Source organism: Octopus bimaculoides, chromosome 2, assembly GCF_001194135.2.
Source record: "Octopus bimaculoides isolate UCB-OBI-ISO-001 chromosome 2, ASM119413v2, whole genome shotgun sequence".
NCBI classification, from domain to species: Eukaryota; Metazoa; Mollusca; class Cephalopoda; order Octopoda; family Octopodidae; genus Octopus; species Octopus bimaculoides.
The window spans coordinates 3,865,214-3,883,563 of record NC_068982.1 but is presented as its reverse complement, the minus strand read 5'-3'; the positions used below and the strand labels follow the sequence as shown (position 1 = coordinate 3,883,563).

The 18,350-nt window shown below is 40.1% G+C and overlaps 1 protein-coding gene across 5 annotated transcripts in view; it reads left to right on the top strand.

Annotated features, from left to right (window-relative positions):
* The window catches only part of LOC106884241 (solute carrier family 35 member F5), a 109,595-nt gene that overhangs the window by 73,867 nt on the left and 17,378 nt on the right, over positions 1-18,350 (top strand). For 4 of the 5 annotated variants that reach the window (XM_014935509.2, XM_014935511.2, XM_014935506.2 and 1 more), the window contains 8 exons: positions 2,616-2,755; positions 4,520-4,651; positions 8,959-9,015; positions 9,727-9,796; positions 13,442-13,504; positions 14,469-14,605; positions 16,479-16,648; positions 17,946-18,112. In XM_014935509.2, coding sequence (XP_014790995.1) covers positions 2,651-2,755; positions 4,520-4,651; positions 8,959-9,015; positions 9,727-9,796; positions 13,442-13,504; positions 14,469-14,605; positions 16,479-16,648; positions 17,946-18,112 — 901 coding nt within the window. In that variant the 5' untranslated portion in view covers positions 2,616-2,650. The remainder of the gene's footprint in view (positions 1-2,615; positions 2,756-4,519; positions 4,652-8,958; positions 9,016-9,726; positions 9,797-13,441; positions 13,505-14,468; positions 14,606-16,478; positions 16,649-17,945; positions 18,113-18,350) is intronic. The other variant, XM_014935508.2, reaches the window with a different exon arrangement.

Here is an 18,350-nt window from a genome sequence, read left to right as displayed (position 1 = left end):
CCCAGGTCTTCCTGGGCCTACCTCTTCCACGGGTTCCCTCAACTGTTAGGGTGTGGCACTTTTTCACGCAGCTATCCTCCTCCATTCTCACCACATGTCCATACCAGCGCAATCGTCTCTCTTGCACGCCACAACTGATGCTTCTAATGTTCAGCTTTTCTCTCAAGATACTTACACTCTGACGGGTATTCACATTGACATTACACATCCAACGGAGCATACTGGCTTCATTCCTTGCGAGCTTACGTATGTCCTCAGCAGTTACAGCCCATGTTTCACTGCCATGTTTCACTGCCATATACATATATATATATATGACGGTCTTCTTTCAGTTTCTGTCTACCAAATCCACTCACAAGGCTTTGATTGGCCCGAGGCTATAGTAGAAGACACTTGCCCAAGGTGCCACGCAGTGGGACTGAACCCAGAACCATGTGGTTGGTAAACAAGCTACTTACCACACAGCCACTCCTACACCTGTGTATGCAACTATTTATTTTTTGCACCGTCTGCCCCCAACTTGGCCATAGTCTAATGACTGAAATAAATAAAAAATTAAAGATAAGACACACAGACACTCATACACACTCTCTTTTCTCTCTCTCTCTCTCTCTTACTATTTGTCTGTCTGTCTGACCATACACACCCATATACGAACATTTTTCATATTGCATTTTATTCATAAAAGTGGTAATGCCACAATTTTTTCATAGCTGACTAATTAAATGTGTCAAGTTTTCTTTTTTTTTTCGTTGTATAAACATTATCTCAGTGTTCTGTATTACAAGCAAGTGGTAAAATGGTAGTAATCTGCTTAAAGTTCACATTATCTCTTTGGCAACGATTGTTAAATTTTGTTTGTTTCTTCTTGAATAAAGCATATTGGAAAGTAATTCCAAGAAGGAGAGAGAATAAATAGGAATTTGTATTCATGCTGTGTAGTCTTTTAGCTATTGAAAAACCAGTTGTTTGTATTTGATAGACAAAATAATATTCCAAGAAGTGGCAGGCTACAAGGAACATTGTTTTCCCTCCCACATACGTTTTTGATCTTCTTAGTGTTGGTGAACAGCTGCTTTTTAGTTGCTTGGTACTAACCAGGGCTTGACAACATTTTAAAATGGTTACAAAGTTTACTATATAACCAAATGGTCCTGGTTCAATTCTATTGCCTGGCACCCTCAGCAAATGTCTTCTGTTGTAGTTTTGAGTTTGCAATATTTTGAGTGAATACTGGTAACCTAGATCTACAGCAGGAAACTGCACTTTGGAATTAAACCAGTACACTATGTGGTTACAAACTGAACTTCTTAACCACACAACTAAGCCAGTGTCTTATATATATATATATATATATATATATATATAATCATCATCATTTAATGTCTGCTTTCCATGCTGGCATGGGTTGGACAGTTTGACTGAGGGCTGGCAAGCCAGAAGGCTGCACCAGGCTCCAGTCTGATCTGGCAAAGTTTCTACAGCTGGATGCCCTTCCTAATGCCAACCACTCCGAGAGTATAGTGGGTGCTTTTTACATGCCACTGGCATGAGGGCCAGTCAGGCAGTACTGGCATCGACCATGCTTGAATGGTGTTTTTTACGTGCCACTGCCACGGGAGCCAGTCAGGTGGCACTGGCATCAACCACGCACGAATGCTGCTTTTTATGTGCCACTGGCATGGGTGCCAATCAGGCGATACTGTCATCGGTCACAACAACTTCACTTAACTTAACAGGTCTTTACAAGCGCAGTTTATTGCTCAATGATTGAAAGGTACTCTTAAAAAGGCTGGTTATGCTGCACTGGCATAGGCCATGGTTACGGTCTCACTTGTATGTATATATGTATGTGTGTGTGTGTGTGTGTGTGTCTTATAAAATGTATGTCCTATTAGTCACGTTGGTAGAAGGAAACTAAAGCTGAGTGGGAGGGAGTAGCAGTCAGACATGAAATCTTGGCAAACTGTAGTGAGAGGTTTTGCTCTGAAGTCACTGTGCGAATTTTCATCATAAACAGTATTTACTTTAAAACAATTTCACTCGGGTACACTCCTATACATTTATATAAATATATATGGAATTAAATACTACACACTTTTGTTTTCAGAATATTGTTCTCTTTTAATTTTTTTCTTTCATTTTTGTCTGTTTACGCACAGATGTGTGTGTGTGTGTGTGTGTGTGTTCCCCACCACCCCTTGACAACTGGTATTGGTGCGTTTACATCCCCATTAGTGGTTTGGCAAAAGTGACTGATAGAATAAATATCAGGGCCAATTCTATTGACTAAAGATTCTTCAAGGTGGTGCCCCAGTATAGCCACAGTCAAATGACTAAAACAAGTAAAAAATAAAAGGTAATTGCTTTCTTCTGTTGATCCAGTGCTTGATTGGTACTTAAGAAGAGGATGGAAAGCAAAATCTACTTCAATGCTATTTAAATTCCCACTCCCCTGTGATATTTTATTTGAACTTTTTGTTTCTGTTAATCCAACCTCTTTATCATAGTCTTTGCCCTGCCCCCAGGAGAGGACTTGATTGGTTTTGTGCTTTGAAACGAAATCTTTGATTGGTAAAATAACTTTTAAGGTTCTTTCCTTTTTTCTTTTGTAGATTACGCAGTCCAGCATGCGCCGTTCAAGCCTGCCATGTTAAGGCTAAGTGGATTGTCAAAGCCGCAGAGGTTAATCCTAGGTGTGGTAGTGCTTTTGGTTGTCAATATCTTATGGGTGGCCTCATCAGAATTCACTCAGGTAATCCCACACTTTCACTTTCTTGTTAAACCTGTTAAACTTCACAAAGTGTTGCATGTTTAAGTTTTATGTTCAAGATTGGGGGTTTTTTGTCAATTTTCTTTTACTTGCTTTTCAAGTTCCATGTAAAGGAAACTGAGAGTATAATCTTTATAATTTCAATTGCCATAAAGTATTTTTGTGGGGTGAAGGTGAGTTTCATCATCATTATCATTTAACATCTGTTTTCCATGCTGGCAGAAGTTGGACAGGAGCTGGCAAACCAGAAGACTGCACCAGGATCCAATTGTCTGTTTTGGCATGGTTTCTACAGCTGGACAACCTTCCTAATGCCAACCACTTTGCAGAGTGGACTGGGTGCTTTTTACCACCAGTGCTTCATACATGACCCCCCCCCCCCCTCAATCTGTGTTCTTTTAGTTCATTGTAGTTCTTCTCATCCTGAGTAATGGGAAATTATTTGTTCTTGCAGATTATATTCTGCTAAGATATATTTTATGTTTTTAGTAGGTGCAGGTGTGGTTGTGTGGCAGCGAGCTGGCAGAAACGGTAGCACGCCGGGCGAAATGCTTAGCAGTATTTCATCTGCCGCTACGTTCTGAGTTCAAATTCCGCCGAGGCCGACTTTGCCTTTCATCCTTCCTTAGTCGATAAATTAAGTACCAGTTACGCACTGGGATCGATATAATCGACTTAATCCGTTTGTCTGTCCTTGTTTGTCCTCTCTGTGTGTAGCCCCTTGTAGGCAGTAAAGAAATAAGAAGCTTGCTTCCCAACCACATGGTTCCAGGTTCAGTCCCACTGCATGGCACCTTGGGCAAGTGACTTCTACTACAGCCTCAGGCTGACCAAAGCCTTGTGAGTGGATTTGGTAGTCGGAAACTGAGATTTCGATGTAATTGTATATTTCTAAAATGACATTGTAGGGTAGGTGAGAGAGGCTGGATCTTGTCAATTTGAACCTAAAACTGGTAGAATATTTGGGCCTGATATGGCCAGTTTAAATGCTAAAGGGTTAATAATGATGCATATTTTCTCTTTAGTATTTTGTGATTGACGGAGTTTGATCTGCTCCCCACTTTTGTGTCTTTACTGAGATCTTACAGTCTAATTTTCTACTAGTGTCTGACTGCAATGACATTCCAGTTAGTCCTTTGTTTCTGTTGGATGACAATGAAGAACTTTATTCCATTAAACTTCCGTATTACAATATCTTATCCTAACCCAGGGTGGAGAGGCCAGAAGTTTTCTTACTTTACTTGGCACTACATTGTACTTGCACATCAAAGAGTGCTAGAATTTGATGCTAGCCCTAAGGTTTTTCAAATCATGTAAAAAGCACCTGTGCTGGTGCCATGTAAAAGGCACCCAGTATACTCTGTAAAGTGGTGGATGTTAGGAACCTTGCCAAAACGGACAGTTGGAGCCTGGTGCAGCTCTCTATCTTGCCAGCTCTTGTCAAACTGTCCAACCCATGCCAGCATAGAAAATGGACGTTAACTGATGATAATGAAATTATTGCTTATATTTTCTTTCTTTGTTTCAAAGTGTTGTTGTAAACTCTCCAACTTCTCCCATTAATTAGTTGCAGCTTAAAAGCATCCTGATGTCGGATTGTTGAATTGCTTCCAGTTTATCGGCTCAAAGAGAACCATCAGGTTTCTTTGGGGCTGATAGCTTACTCGTAAACAGCAATCAGAAATCACCCAATATGTTATGGTATAATGAATTCATCCTTGTCTATTTCTTCTTTTTCTTTTGCAGTATATCTTTAAACAAGAGCATTACATCAAGCCATTTTTCATAGCATATGCAAAGTCTGCAATGTTTATGGTATACCTGTTGGGTTTCCTGGTTTTGAAGCCCTGGAGACAACAATGCAGCAGGACTAGCAAAGTATGTACAATAAGTGTTCCACTTTGGATATTTAATTGGTCTTCTTTCTTTCTTTCTTTCTTTCTTTCCTAAACTGCTTTTTTAGAAACACAATGATTGACGTCTGTCACTCACAATTCTAATGAGAAAGGCAGAACTCTATGCGGCCTAACTTGGGTTAAATGAAAATCCAGCAAGAATTGTTCTCAAGGATGTAACTCCAATTCAAATGCTACCTGTAGCATCTGACAACTCATAAAAGCAAAGAATGGTTGCTTCTTATTAGTATGAACAATAATTCATTAATATTGTTTTGTATTTCATTTTTGTTTTTCTTTATTTTCCTGCTTCCAGTTCCAGCTAAGGTTGCTGGATATTGTTTAGCAAATAAAAGACCACATTTAACGTAACTTGGGCATGTGGATAAGCATTAATCTCCAATGACTCTAATACCATAATCTGCTGTTTTGTTTTGTGTCCGTTCACTCTTGATTTATATTTTAGAATAATTTCTTTCCTTTAAAACAATTAGTATGCCATGACATGTCCTACTGTTCAAAGCTGTATGTAAAACGGTTAATTAGGAAACATCTCCCAAGAAAAGCTGACTTATTCTGACATATTGGGATTATTTTAAAGTCAAAGAATTGTCTGGGTTTCCTTCTGTGAATCCGTTTTGATTCCAGAGTGAATCAGCTCTTTAAAGATGGTCAGAAAGAAGCAGATGGAAAGAAGAAAAAGGATTGTTATCGCAAAAGAAGTGGACATGATAATCTTTCCGTAATAACCTTGAATACGAATGACATAAGCAACAGGGGTGGGGGGACTGAAAGGGAATTGGTTTACCATAAAAGAAATGTGAAAGGGGGGAATGTTAGTAGCTTAGTGGTTAAGGTGTTTGCTTACAATTGTAACGTCGTGAGTTTAATTCCCGGCAGCACGTTGTGTCCTTGAGCAAGATACTTTATTTCACATTGCTCCAGTCCATTAAGCTAGCAGAAATGAGTTGTACCTGTAATTCAAAAGGGGCCAACCTTGTCACATTTTGTGTCCTACTGATACTCCCTGAGAACTACATGTCTGTGGAGTGCTCAGCCAGTTGCATATTAATTTCATGAGCAGGCTGTTCTCTTGATCGCACCAACTAGAACCCTTGTCATCAGAACCGACAGAGCGCCAGTCCAAATCAGTGAATTTTTTTTAGGCTTATGTAAGACTGATTTATCGAATGACTTGTCTTATTTTTAAATGGTAAAGTGTGGTTAGAAGATTTGACTTCTATTTCTAGCAAGTCAAACTCACGATAGAAAAAAAAAAACCAAAAAATTAATTGAATCTGTTACTGATAAAGAAAATCAGAATGGTGATATTCTTTCCTCTCTTTTAGGATCCATTCATTGGACTGTTATTTTGTTGGGATATTCCTTTTTAAAGATTCTAGCTGTTCATTGCTATAATAATGAATGTGAGAAGTGTCTCTCAAATGAATGACATAACACAGAATGGTGTTACTGAGAAAAAAAAAAAATCAATAATTACACTGGAAAAGGAAATAATTCTGCTACATAAAAAAAGTCTCTTTATATAGTTGTGACTGTTGTTTTTTTTTTTGTTTTTCTTTTCTCCCTCTGATTTACTGTTATGTGGCTATTCTACAGCAGCCAACCAAAACAGCAGCTTGCTAGTTGTAGGCTGGACAGTCAGCAGTTCCTATCACATCATCACAACTGTGTCTTTCGCTAATCTCTTTAACTGTTCTTGTGTCTGTCTAGTTTGATGTAAACAGATGACAGGCAAGGGCAACATACTCCTGAATGCAACGAAATCATTGTGTAGTTAGCAAATATTTCATTTCCTTACAGTGCTGTGTTCAAATCCTTTTGTCGGCAACAGCTTTTAGATTTACATTATTTACATTTGACGGATATTTATCCTCATCTTGTTTGTTGTTAACACGTTTCGGCTGATATACCACCCAGCCTTTATCAGGTGTCTTGGGGATATTTCGAACCTGGGTTCTCATTTCTAGGGTATTTTTCAATCTTATTATTATTCAGGTCACTGCCTGGAATCGAACTCGGAATCTTGGGGTTAGTAGCCCACGCTCTTAACCACTATGCCATATGCCCGTAGAACAGTTTTTAGATTCTTCAGCAAAATGTGATGTTTGCAAGAAATTAGTCATCACATTTCAAATTAATTTCTGTATCTGATGTTTTTGGCAGCTGACAGACTTAAACACTGGTCTTAAATTTTCTTTAAAAGACCCTAGATAAATATAGCTGTTTGCAAGTTTGACTTTAGATATTTCTTCACTAATGTACTGGAATTGCTTATGTAAAAGGTACCTGTGCCAGTGCCACATAGAAGTCACCCAGTGGAGCACTCTGTAAAGTGGTTGGTGTTACGAAGGGCATCCAGCTGTAGGAACCAGGCCAAAACAAAGTTGGAACTTGGTGCAGCTCTCTGTCTTGCCAGCTGATCCTGCTTTGTTTGCAAATCATGATTATTTTTTAATAATAATAGGTGCCGGAGTGGCTGCGTGCTAAGTAGCTTGCTTACCAACCACATGGTTCCAGGTTCAGTCCCACTGTGTGGAACCTTGGGCAAGTGTTTTCTACTATAGCCTTGGGCCGACCAAAGCCTTCTGAGTGGATTTGGTAGATGGAAACTGAAAGAAGCCTGTTGTATGTGTGTGTGTGTGTGTATATATATATATATATATATATATATGTGTGTGTGTGTATGTGTATGTCTGTGTTCCCCCTCCCCGCTTGACAACTGTTGTTGGTGTGTCTACATCCCCATAACTTCAGCAGTTCGGCAAAAGAGACCAATAGAATAAAGTACTAGGCTTACAAAGAATAAGTCCAGCATGGCCGTAGTCAAATGACTGAAACAAAAGAGTAGAAGGCATAGAAACATAACCTTTTTTTTTTTGTTCATTATGCTGGTTGAAGGGGTCAGGGTCCACATCTTGACCGATGCCAGTACCGCTTGACTGGCCCTCATGCTGGTGGCATGTAAAAAGCACCCGCTACATTCTCGGAGTGGTTGGCATTAGGAAGGGCATCCAGCTGTAGAAACATTGCCAGATTGGACTGGAGCCTGGTGCATGAGGGCCAGTCAAGCAGTACTGGCATCGGTCACACTTGGATGGTGCTTTTTACGTGCCACCGGCATGGGGGCCAGTCTGGCGGCACTGGCAATGATCACGCTCGAATGGTGCTTTTTACATGCCACTGGCAGAGGTGCCAGTCAGGCAGTACTGTCATCGGCCACGGCAAGAACTTCACTTGACTCAACAGGTCTTTGCAAGCACAGTTTATTGCCCAATGATTGAAGGGTGCCCTTAAATGGGCCCCTTAAAAAAAAAATCCATGTTTTGGATCTGGCCCAGATATTAAAACAGTTGAAAACCACAACTATGGAGAGATTGATTGTAAGAGAAGGAAAGGGAATGATGCATAGCAAAAGAGTTGCATGATGTGAGGGAGAGAGAGAGAAAGAGAGAGGATATCAATGAGTTATAGGGGAAAGAGAGAGAGAGGGGGGTGCATGATGGTAAGGGTATTGAATACAGACAGAAGATCCAGTGCCGTCCTTTGTGAAGCAAGTGGTGCCATAAGGATGTGATGGATGGGGGCAGAACATGAAGAGAGTGGACTGGCAGTAGATGGGGACCTATATATGGCGGGAGGGCGAGACCCAAATGTAAACATAATACTTCCTAACCTCTCTCCATCACCATTTTGATATCTGTGTTACCATATTCCCAGGAGTCGGATGCGTCTTCTTCAACTTGGCATGTCACAGTGTCACGGTCTTCCTTTGTTATCATCCTCTTTAGTTCTTAAGAAAACAGTCTTTTATTCCATATCTTCCCAGAATTCCCTCTTCCACTTGACACCTAGTATATGACTGACATTCTCCGTAGGCGTCACACGTGCCAGTACAATCTTTTCTTTTGCACGCTGCCTCTTTTTCTCTCTTATACCTAACTTTTCTTTCAGTTCATTCGTGTGCTCTCGCTATATTCTGAGTTCAAATCCCACAGAAATCAGCTATTTCTCATCCTTACGTTGGAAGAATCATCAATGCCATGCAAAATGGTTTCTAGCATCTCCGTGCCCCCTCCCCCCACCTTTATAGTTATGAGGATATGCCATCATTGTCAACTTCACCATTCATTCCTCTAGCATCTGATAAAAATGGTACCAGTGAAATACTGAGCTCGATTTAATTATTTATGTTCTTTTCAAAAGCTCATTAGCCTTTTACTAATTTCAGAAATCATTATCGTTATCATTAACAATTATTTATTTCAGACTCTTCCTAGATTTGAACCTGTTGAAGAACACCCCATTGAAGTGGACAAGCTATTGGTGAGCCTTTTTCAATATCCTGCAAATAATAAAAGATTCAGTTATTCATTCTCTTTCTCCTCTTCTCTATCCTCCCCACTTTCTTGTCTTGTCCTCCCCAAAACATTCTATATTTTGGCATTAGGAAGGGCATCCAGCTGTAGAAACCTTGCCAGTTCAAATTGGAGCCTGGTGCAGCCTTCCCGCTTACCAGCCCTCATCCAACCCATGCCAGCATGGAAAGCGGACGTTAAACGATGATGATGAGGAGGATGATTCACACACTTGCCTTTTGTACCTTCTATCTTCTCCAGTTTCCTCTTCTCGCCTTTCACTGACATTTTCACGCCTGCCTGCATAGATATGTACATTTTTGTGCATGCACGGTGCACATTGCTGCAGGCATGGCTGAATGGTAAGATAAGTTTGCTGCCAATAATGCAGAAAGTATAAAAAAAAAACCTTTGTATATCAGACGCAAAGGCCTATCTCTAGTAGAATACAGTCAAAGAAATGTATATTTACATAGGTCCCTGCCATTTTGGATAACCCAAAATATAAAGGTTTTAAAAAAAAAAAACATTCTGCATTATTAGAAGCTTTCCTCATTTCTCATTTCATTTACTATTCTACTTCTGTCCTACAATGCTTCAAGTAAATTACAACACTCTTCTTACCTTAATCAATTTATTGTAAAACTTAAGTTACTCTTATTTTTATTTTCTCATCCAGGGCGATTCAGTTTTCGTGCCACTCAAGTCAGACGATAAATGCAATTCCACAGAATCGGATGATTTATCTGGTAAGATTTTCTTTTTCTACTTTTTTTTAATATTTTTTTTTCATTTTACTATGTTGTGGTGGTTTAATCGATTTAGCTTTTACATGTTTCATTCATTGGACTGTGGCCATACTGGAGTACTGCCTTCAATGGTTTAGTCGAATGAATTGACCCCATTGTTTTTTTTCTATTAGTTACATTTTGCTGAACCGCTAATTTATGGGAACATAAATAAACCAACACCAGTTGTCAAGTGGTGGTGAAGGACAAGCACAGACACCAAGATACACACACGCATGGCTGCAATCCAATGACTGAAGCAAGTAAACGAATAAAAGATTAGGGCCGGGTTCCAACCCAGACCATGGCAACATAGCCCCCCCCCCCCACTTCTCGGTCCAGCATCACTGCCTCAAGGCCTTGCGTACATTCCAGGCCAGTGTCTGCAATCATAAAGTGGCTTCCACCCAGGCTGCGGTTGCATTAGTCTGGGTGGAAGACTAATGCTACCAATCCAGTGAAGCTGAACTGTTTGCTTTGAGCAGTTCTAAATTGAATGTTGCTGAAGGCCTCGAGTACTTAGGTGGTTGGGTGAGCAGTGCAGAAGCTGGAAGATGAGGAAGGCACAAACATGGACAGCCTGTCACAAACCAAAGGAAGGTCTATGATTTGTGCGGGTGACACGTAAAAGCACCCACTACACTCTCTGAGTGGTTGGCGTTAGGAAGGGCATCCAGCTGTAGAAACTCTGCCAAATCAGACTGGAGCCTGGTGTTGCCATCCGGTTTCACCAGTCCTCAGTCAAATCGTCCAACCCATGCTAGCATGGAAAGCGGACGTTAAACGATGATGATGATGATGATGATGATTAAGATGTAGAGTTAATATATATATATATATATATATATTCTTTTATTCGTTTACTTGTTTCAGTCATTTGACTGCGGCCATGCTGGAGCACTGGCTTTAGTCGAACAAATCGACCCCAGGACTTACTCTTTTGTAAGCCTAGTACTTGTTCTATTGGTCTCTTTTGCCGAAACACTAAGTTACAGGGATGTAAACACACCAACATCTGTTGTCAAGCGAGGGTGTGGAGACAAAAAACGCAGACACACAAACACACACATACGACAGGCTCCTTTCAGTTTCTGTCTATCAAATCCATTCACAAGGTTTTGGTTGACCCGAGGCTATAGTAGAAGACACTTACCCAAGGTGCCACACTTTGGGACTGAACCCGGAACCATGTGGTTGGGAAGCAAGCTTCTTACCACACACACACACGCACCACCCACACCCACACACACACACATAATGGGAATGCCACCTACCAAGATGATAATTGTTTTGAATTAATCATGCATTATCTTGTAGCTTCAACATTATGATGATGTGATTGTGTATTTTTAGAATGGCATTGTAGGTTAGGTACAAAAGACCAGACCTGGCTAGTTTGAACCTAAAACAGGTGGAATATTTGGGCCTGATATGACCAGTTTAAATACTCATGGGTTAATGCACTATTTGAAAATCATTGTGTTAGGGGTGGGGTGTTTGGTTGCTATTTCCAGCAGTTTGAGCAACTGCATATAGGGTCTCTGTTGGCCCTGTGTGATGGCTGCTGGTCGTTTGGTTGAAGGACACAGTTTCTTAGATAGAAAGCTGCAAATTTTTATGATGCAGAGGGTGTATGGCCAACTGAATAAAACCCCATACTTTATTGATAGGAGAGGGATTTGAAATAACAATAATAATTATTATTTCTAACAACATGGAGGCAAAGTGGCCAAGATCCTTTCGAGTGTTGGGCCTCACGGAGGCAGTGGCCAAGAACTTTAGCATTGTGTCGTGCTTGAGAAGAAGACCCAAGAAACTGAGCAAAATCGCAGTCATGCCAGATGCCGGCGTCGCGCAGATGGCATGTAAAAGCACCCATTACATTCTTGGAGTGGTTGGCATTAGGAAGGGCATCTAGCCGTAGAAACCATGCCAAATCTGACTGGATCCTGGTGCAGCCTTCCAGTGTGCCAGCCCAGTCAAACTGTCCAACCCATGCCAGCATGGACAACGGATGTTAAATGATGATGATGATGATTTAACAATAATGCTGATTTTTCAATGAAACTTTTCTTTGATTTTCTGGTGCTTGCTTTTCTCTAGAACTGTTTCTAAACATCCCACTGAAGTAATTTTGTATGCAGTGTGCAATGTATTGCATAACATTAATAGCTTCCTATCAATTACATTAACATCTCTTAAGGAAAATGAATTTAGCAAAAACTGTGTCAATAATTAAAAAAGAAATTTTTAGCGTAAAAGTAATTTCTTCATTCAAATCCCCAAATCTACCCCTTCTGGTGATGGGTGGAGGGAATTTTTTTGGGTTAAGAATTTCAGTAACACTATAAAGTATCTCCTGAGGTGGTGAGCTGGCAGAATCATTAGCACATCATGCGAAATGCTTCGGAGCATTTCGTCTGTTTTACATTCTGAGCTCAATTACTCTTGGGACCGACTTTGCCTTTCATCCTTTCGGAGTAGATAAAGTGAGTACCAGTTATGCACTGGTGATGTGATTCACTTACCTCTCCCCCCTGAAATTGCTGGCCTTGTGCCAAAATTTGAAACCAGTGTAGAGTATCTCTTTCTGATAATCAAAAATCTTAGCACCATTGACGTCTGTTCACTGAGAACTTCATAACACAACTACATCTGCTGCAATAATGATTTCTTGCATTGCTAATTCAGTGACCGAGAAAGAATGTGTAGTATAAATGCTGCCAGATTGGCTTTGAACTAAGAATGTGAAGGGAGATAACTGTCGCCGAATGTTTTGATACTCTCCTGATTCCCCCCCCCCTATCCTCTGCAAGTCAACTGCCTCAATGACATTAGTTGTACAAGCCAGTGAGGGAGGAGCCCTAATGTGGTCGCTTGATCTGCTTGGAATAGCCACCAAATCTCCCTCCTGTTATGTCCTACTGTCTTAAAAAATATACATGAGGTAAGGTAATACAGACTTCAGTCTGATTTGGCATGGTTTTCTATGGCTGGATGCCCTTCCTAATGCCAAGCACTCTGAGAGTGTAATAGGTGCCTTTATGTGCCATCTGCATGGGTGCCATTTGTGTAACACTGGTATCTGCCACGACTGTGATTTGCAAATAAATTCATAAAAATATTATTCCATACAATTGTCCATGGTGCAATGCAGTATTATAAAGAGTGACTTGAAAGTAAGGTTGACCAGCAATAAGTAAGTTTCCAAATTAAGGCACCAAGCCAGAAAATCTTGAGGGGAGCAGTTTGTCGATTGATATTTTATTTTGGCAGGTTTTGAACTCAGAATGTAAAGAGTTAACACAAATGCCAGTCCATCATCATCATCATCATCATCATCATTTAACATTTGTTTTCCATGCTGACATGGGTTGCATGGTTTGACAGGAGCTGGCAAAGCTGGAGGGCTGCACCGGGTTCCAGAGTTGGTTTTCACATATAATAATAATAATAATAATAAGATGGTCTACAGCAAATATTCTGCTCAATACCACAGATTTGCTTGTCAGTTGTTTGACCTGAACCAGTTGAGCATGTCCCTGAAATTGCTGTTCTTGTGCCAAAATTTGAGACCATTATTTCTCTCTCTCTCTCTTTTCTCAGCAGACCGGGAGAACACAACAATAGTGCGGTTTAATAATCTTTTAGAAATTCGTCAACTTTCTGGTAGGTTACTTTCTTTCTTCTCACCACCTTATTGTGACAAATCTTCATCCTTATCTCATTTAACTTTATTTAGTGGCCTGATAAAATTTCTATTAATTTTTCTATGCAGTTCTATATTTAAGAGAGGAAGAATTATGTCCATTATTTACATTATTTACATTTGAAGTATTTTTCGATGTTATTATTATTATTATTATTGTTATTATCCAGGTCACTGCGTGTAATCGAACTTGGAATCTTGGGGTTAGTAGCCCGTGCTCTTAACCACTACGCCATATGCCCATGGCATAGTGGTTAAGAGCGCGGACTACTAACCCCAAGATTCCGAGTTCAATTTCAGGCAGTGACCTTAATGATAATAATTTTAAAAAAATAATATCAAAAAATATCTTAGGAATGAGAACCCAGGTTTGAAATTTCCTCAAGACACCTGATGAAGGCTGGAACATTAAAAGCATCATCTGAGCGTGATTGTTGCCAGGGTCGCTGATTGGCTCCTGTGCCAGTGGCATATAAAAAGCACCATTCGAGTGTGATTGTTGTCAGTGCAAACATAAGGTCGTGAGTTCAATTCCTGGTGGTGTGTTGTGTCCTTGAGCAAGACACTTTACTTCACGTTGCTCCAGTTCACTCAGCTGGCAAAAATGAGTTGTACCAGTAATTCAAAGGGGGTCAGCCTTGTCACACTCTGCGTCACCCGAGAACTACGTTAAGAGTACACATGTCTGTGGAGTGCTCAGCCACTTGCACGTTAATTTCACGTGCAGGTTGTTCCATTGATTGGAACCTCTGGAAATCTCATCGTCATAACCGACGGAGTGCCAGCTAATATCTTGATGTTATTCATCCTTAATGAACAGGAAATGCTTTAAGAACTGTGCAACAATAATGATATTCTTGCATGTCTTTGTCCCCACTTGAATTCCTATGGCCCTGATTCCTTCCTTTTCTCTCTTCCTTTCAGATATCTATGCAGAAGAGTCGGTCATAGCCCGATTATCATACAATGCCTCTATACGAGCCGAAGAGGCTAAATTACGAGCTCTAAGCAAACTTAGCCTTAAACAATTGGCAAAGGTTGCCATAATATATTGCATCTTGGTAAGGAAATGTTTGTTCTTTTAACTTTATTGGACAGTTTTTTGCTAATTTCATGGTCTTTAAAGAAGTAGTTCTCAACTGCAGCCCTCAAGCATCCTCCCAGTGGCCCTTCACAGTCTTTCTGCTATAAAGATACATTTTTCTTTTAACTGATTTGTATTTTACTTATTTTGGTGTGCCTCCCCCCCTAAAAAAAAAAAAAAAAGAAATTACCCATTTTGGATCTGACCCTGATATTAAAACTGTTGAGAACCACTGACTTAAAGAGTTACCCTTTATGTTAATAATTGTTAAGATAATTAGTTTTAGCTTTTGGGGGTACATTGAGAAATTTTTGTATGAAAAAGATCCCCCCTGCAAATTTACAAAATGATATAAAGAACAAAATAATGAAGTGGGAAAGAAAGATGAGTTTATTCCTGTCCTGCCACATTGGCTATTTTCCATTTTAATCAGCTGAGACTTTGGTACATCACCAAATTTCAAAGTGACTCTTCTTTCTTGTGTGGGTACATTGAGTTGTCCTTGTCTGTCTTTGATTCCAAATATCATTGAATGTTTACTTCTCCTGACATGGATCAAGAGTCCCGTGCTGGTGGCACGTAAAAAACACCATCCAAACGTGATCGATGCCAGGCCCACCTCACTGGCTCCTGTGCCGGTGGCACATAAAAAGCACCCACTACACTCTTGGAGTGGTTGGCATTAGGAAGGGCATCCAGCTGTAGAAACCTTGCTAGATCAGATTAGAGTCTGGTGTAGCCTTCTGGCTTGCCATTCCTCAGTCAAACCGTCCAACCCATGCCAGCATGGAAAGCGGACGTTAAACGATGATGATGATGATGATGAAAGTCATCAGGTTCATCATATTGATTGTACTTTTGCTTAAGTCAAAGTATATTTTCTGTATTCTTGACTTCTTTCAGTCATTAGACTGTGGCCATGCTAGAGCACCGCCTTTAGTCGAGCAAATCGACTCCAGGACTTATTCTTTGTAAGCCTAGTACTTATTCTATCGGTCTCTTTTTGCCGAACTGCTAAGTTATGGGGATGTAAACACCAGCATCGGTTGTCAAGTGATGATGGGGGGACAAACACATATTTATATACCTATATATATACATATATACGACGGGCTTCTTTCAGTTTCCATCTACCAAATCCACTCACAAGGCTTTGGTTGGCCCGAGGCGATAGTAGAAGACACTTGCCCAAGATGCCACGCAGTGGGATTGAACCCGGAACCATGTGGTTGGTAAGCAAGCTACTTACCACACAGCCACTCCTACGCCTATATTAGATAATTTTTCATAAAGAAATTAGATCCTCAAACACTTGTCTGTCTTCAAAATAGATTAGTATTTATGATCAATGTATAACCGTTGTTAGTGCTATTGCATGTCATCATCATCATTTAGCGTCCATTGCCCATGCTGGTATGGGTTGGATGGTTTGTCAGGAACTGGCCAGCTGGAGGGCTGCACCAGGCTCCAGTTGTCTGTTTTGGTATGGTTTCTGTGACTGAATGCTCTCCCTGACTCCAACCACTTTACAGAGTGGACTGGATGCTTTTTAGGGTGGCACTGGCACAGCTACTCTTTATGTGGCACCAGCATCAGTGAGGTTGCCGAGTAACTTGCAAGACAAAGACCAAAGTTGAGAGAGGGAATGGAACCAAGGTAAGTGGCTGTGTTCCAGGCAAGAGGTTAGAATATAAGAGGGGGACGGGAATAGTTGTCTTAATATAGAGGAGACATTTGGCCTCCCCAGGGGGATAAAGAAGGCAGGGAGGAAGGAAGGTGGTAGCTCTTTGATGTTGCATTTTATTGGTTCCTTTTTATTTGTCTATTTTCTTGACTTGGTGTATTTTCAGTATTTTGTTGGAAACTTCTGCTACCAGAAAGGGCTCTACGAGAATGAGACGAACATTGTCAATGTTATGTCTTCTGCAACTTGTCTCTTCACCCTCATAGGTTCAACTATTTTCCCTAGTAATAGTGCCGATAGGTTTTCTTTGTCCAAATTGACTGCAGTAACATTTGGGTAAGTCTTATGAACTCAATTTTCACCTTTATTCTTTTCTACTCTAAGCACAAAGCTCGAAATTTCTGGGGAGTGGGGCCAGTCGATTAGATCAGCCCCAGTATGCAGCTGGTACTTAATTTATCGACCCCAAAAGGATGAAAGGCAAAGTTGACCTCAGCGGAATTTGAATTCAGAATGTAAAGACAGACAAAATATCGCTAAGCATTTCCCCTGGCATGCTAACGATTCTGCCAGCTAACGATTCTGCCAGCTCGCCACTTTGTAAAGAATTAAATATTCTTTTTTTTTTTTCTTTTCTACTCTAGACACAAGGCCTGCCTTTCAGTTTTCACAATATTAAGTTCTGATTGAATTGATAAGAAGCAAATGTATGAACCAAAGTCGTGGTTGTTTCTGTTTTGAAACCTGACAATGAAATGGGCAACAAATCCCATCAAACTGATACAGTAAGGCATTGTTATAGAATCAAGAGAGTAAGATGGCGAAGCTGACAGAGTTGTTGACGTGTTTAATGGCATTTCCTCCAGCTTTTTATTGTCTGAGTTCAAATGCTGCCAAGGTGGACTTTGCTTTCATATTTTCAAGGTTAATAAAAGAAAAAAAAAGTACCTGTTGATAACTGGGGTCAGTGTAATTGACTTACCCCTTCCCCTGAAATTTGCTGATCTTGGGCCAACATTTGAAACCACCACAAAACCATTTGTTGTTGTGCTTTAACTTTGAAGTGGAACTCCATTCTGCTGTTTGTGTAACTTTCAATGCCGAAGTTTGGTATGAGTCCTTCCAGGATTTTCCAGATGTATATCACTGCATATTTTTCCTGCTTTCATTCAAGGGATAGACTCAACGTTTTCAGCCTCTCCCAGACTATCAAGTTCCAAGAATACATTTCACCACATAACACAATACCTTTTCAATGGGTCAATATTACTTAGTCTTGCTTGCATGGTCACAAACTCACCTTGTATCTTAATATCCTTTTTACTAAAGAGACAAGGCCTGAAATTTTGCGGGAGGGGACTAGTCGATTAGATCGACCCCAGTACGCAACTGGTACTCAATTTATTGACCCTGAAAGGATGAAAGGCAAAGTCGACCTCAGTTGGATTTTAACTTGTATCTTAATCTACTAACAAGGTATTAGTCAACCTGAGGCTAATGTTGAGGAAACTTGCCCAAAGTTTCATATCATGGTATTGAACCTTGAAGTTTGTAGTATCATTTATTTTATGCTTGCTATCTTTCCTTTTATATTTTCATTCTTTTTTTTATTTATTCTTTTTGTCTTTTGCAGTATGTGTGGTGTAGTTTTTGTTAGTTTATCGGATACAAAAATTAAGAATGGGATTCCTGCAAGTGCTGTATGGACCATTGCCAGTGCAGTCTTTACTGCAATATATTTGGTTGTGTTGAAAAAAAAAGCTGATCATGAAGACAAACTTGATCTGCCTATGTTTTTGGGTAAAGGAACTTTATATTACTTTTTCTTATACATTTCATTTAGCCGTTGTCATCAGTGTCATCACTTTCGTTACTAGTCGGAACTGTTCTTTCATCACATCCCATCCAATAGATTTCACCTTTTCGTTACCACATTTCTGTTGAGATGCTCTGTGTTTCTTTCAATTACTTTAAATATAACAAAGAATTTAGTAAAATAACTTAGTTCTCATTCAGCTAGTGTTAGGAACATAAATTA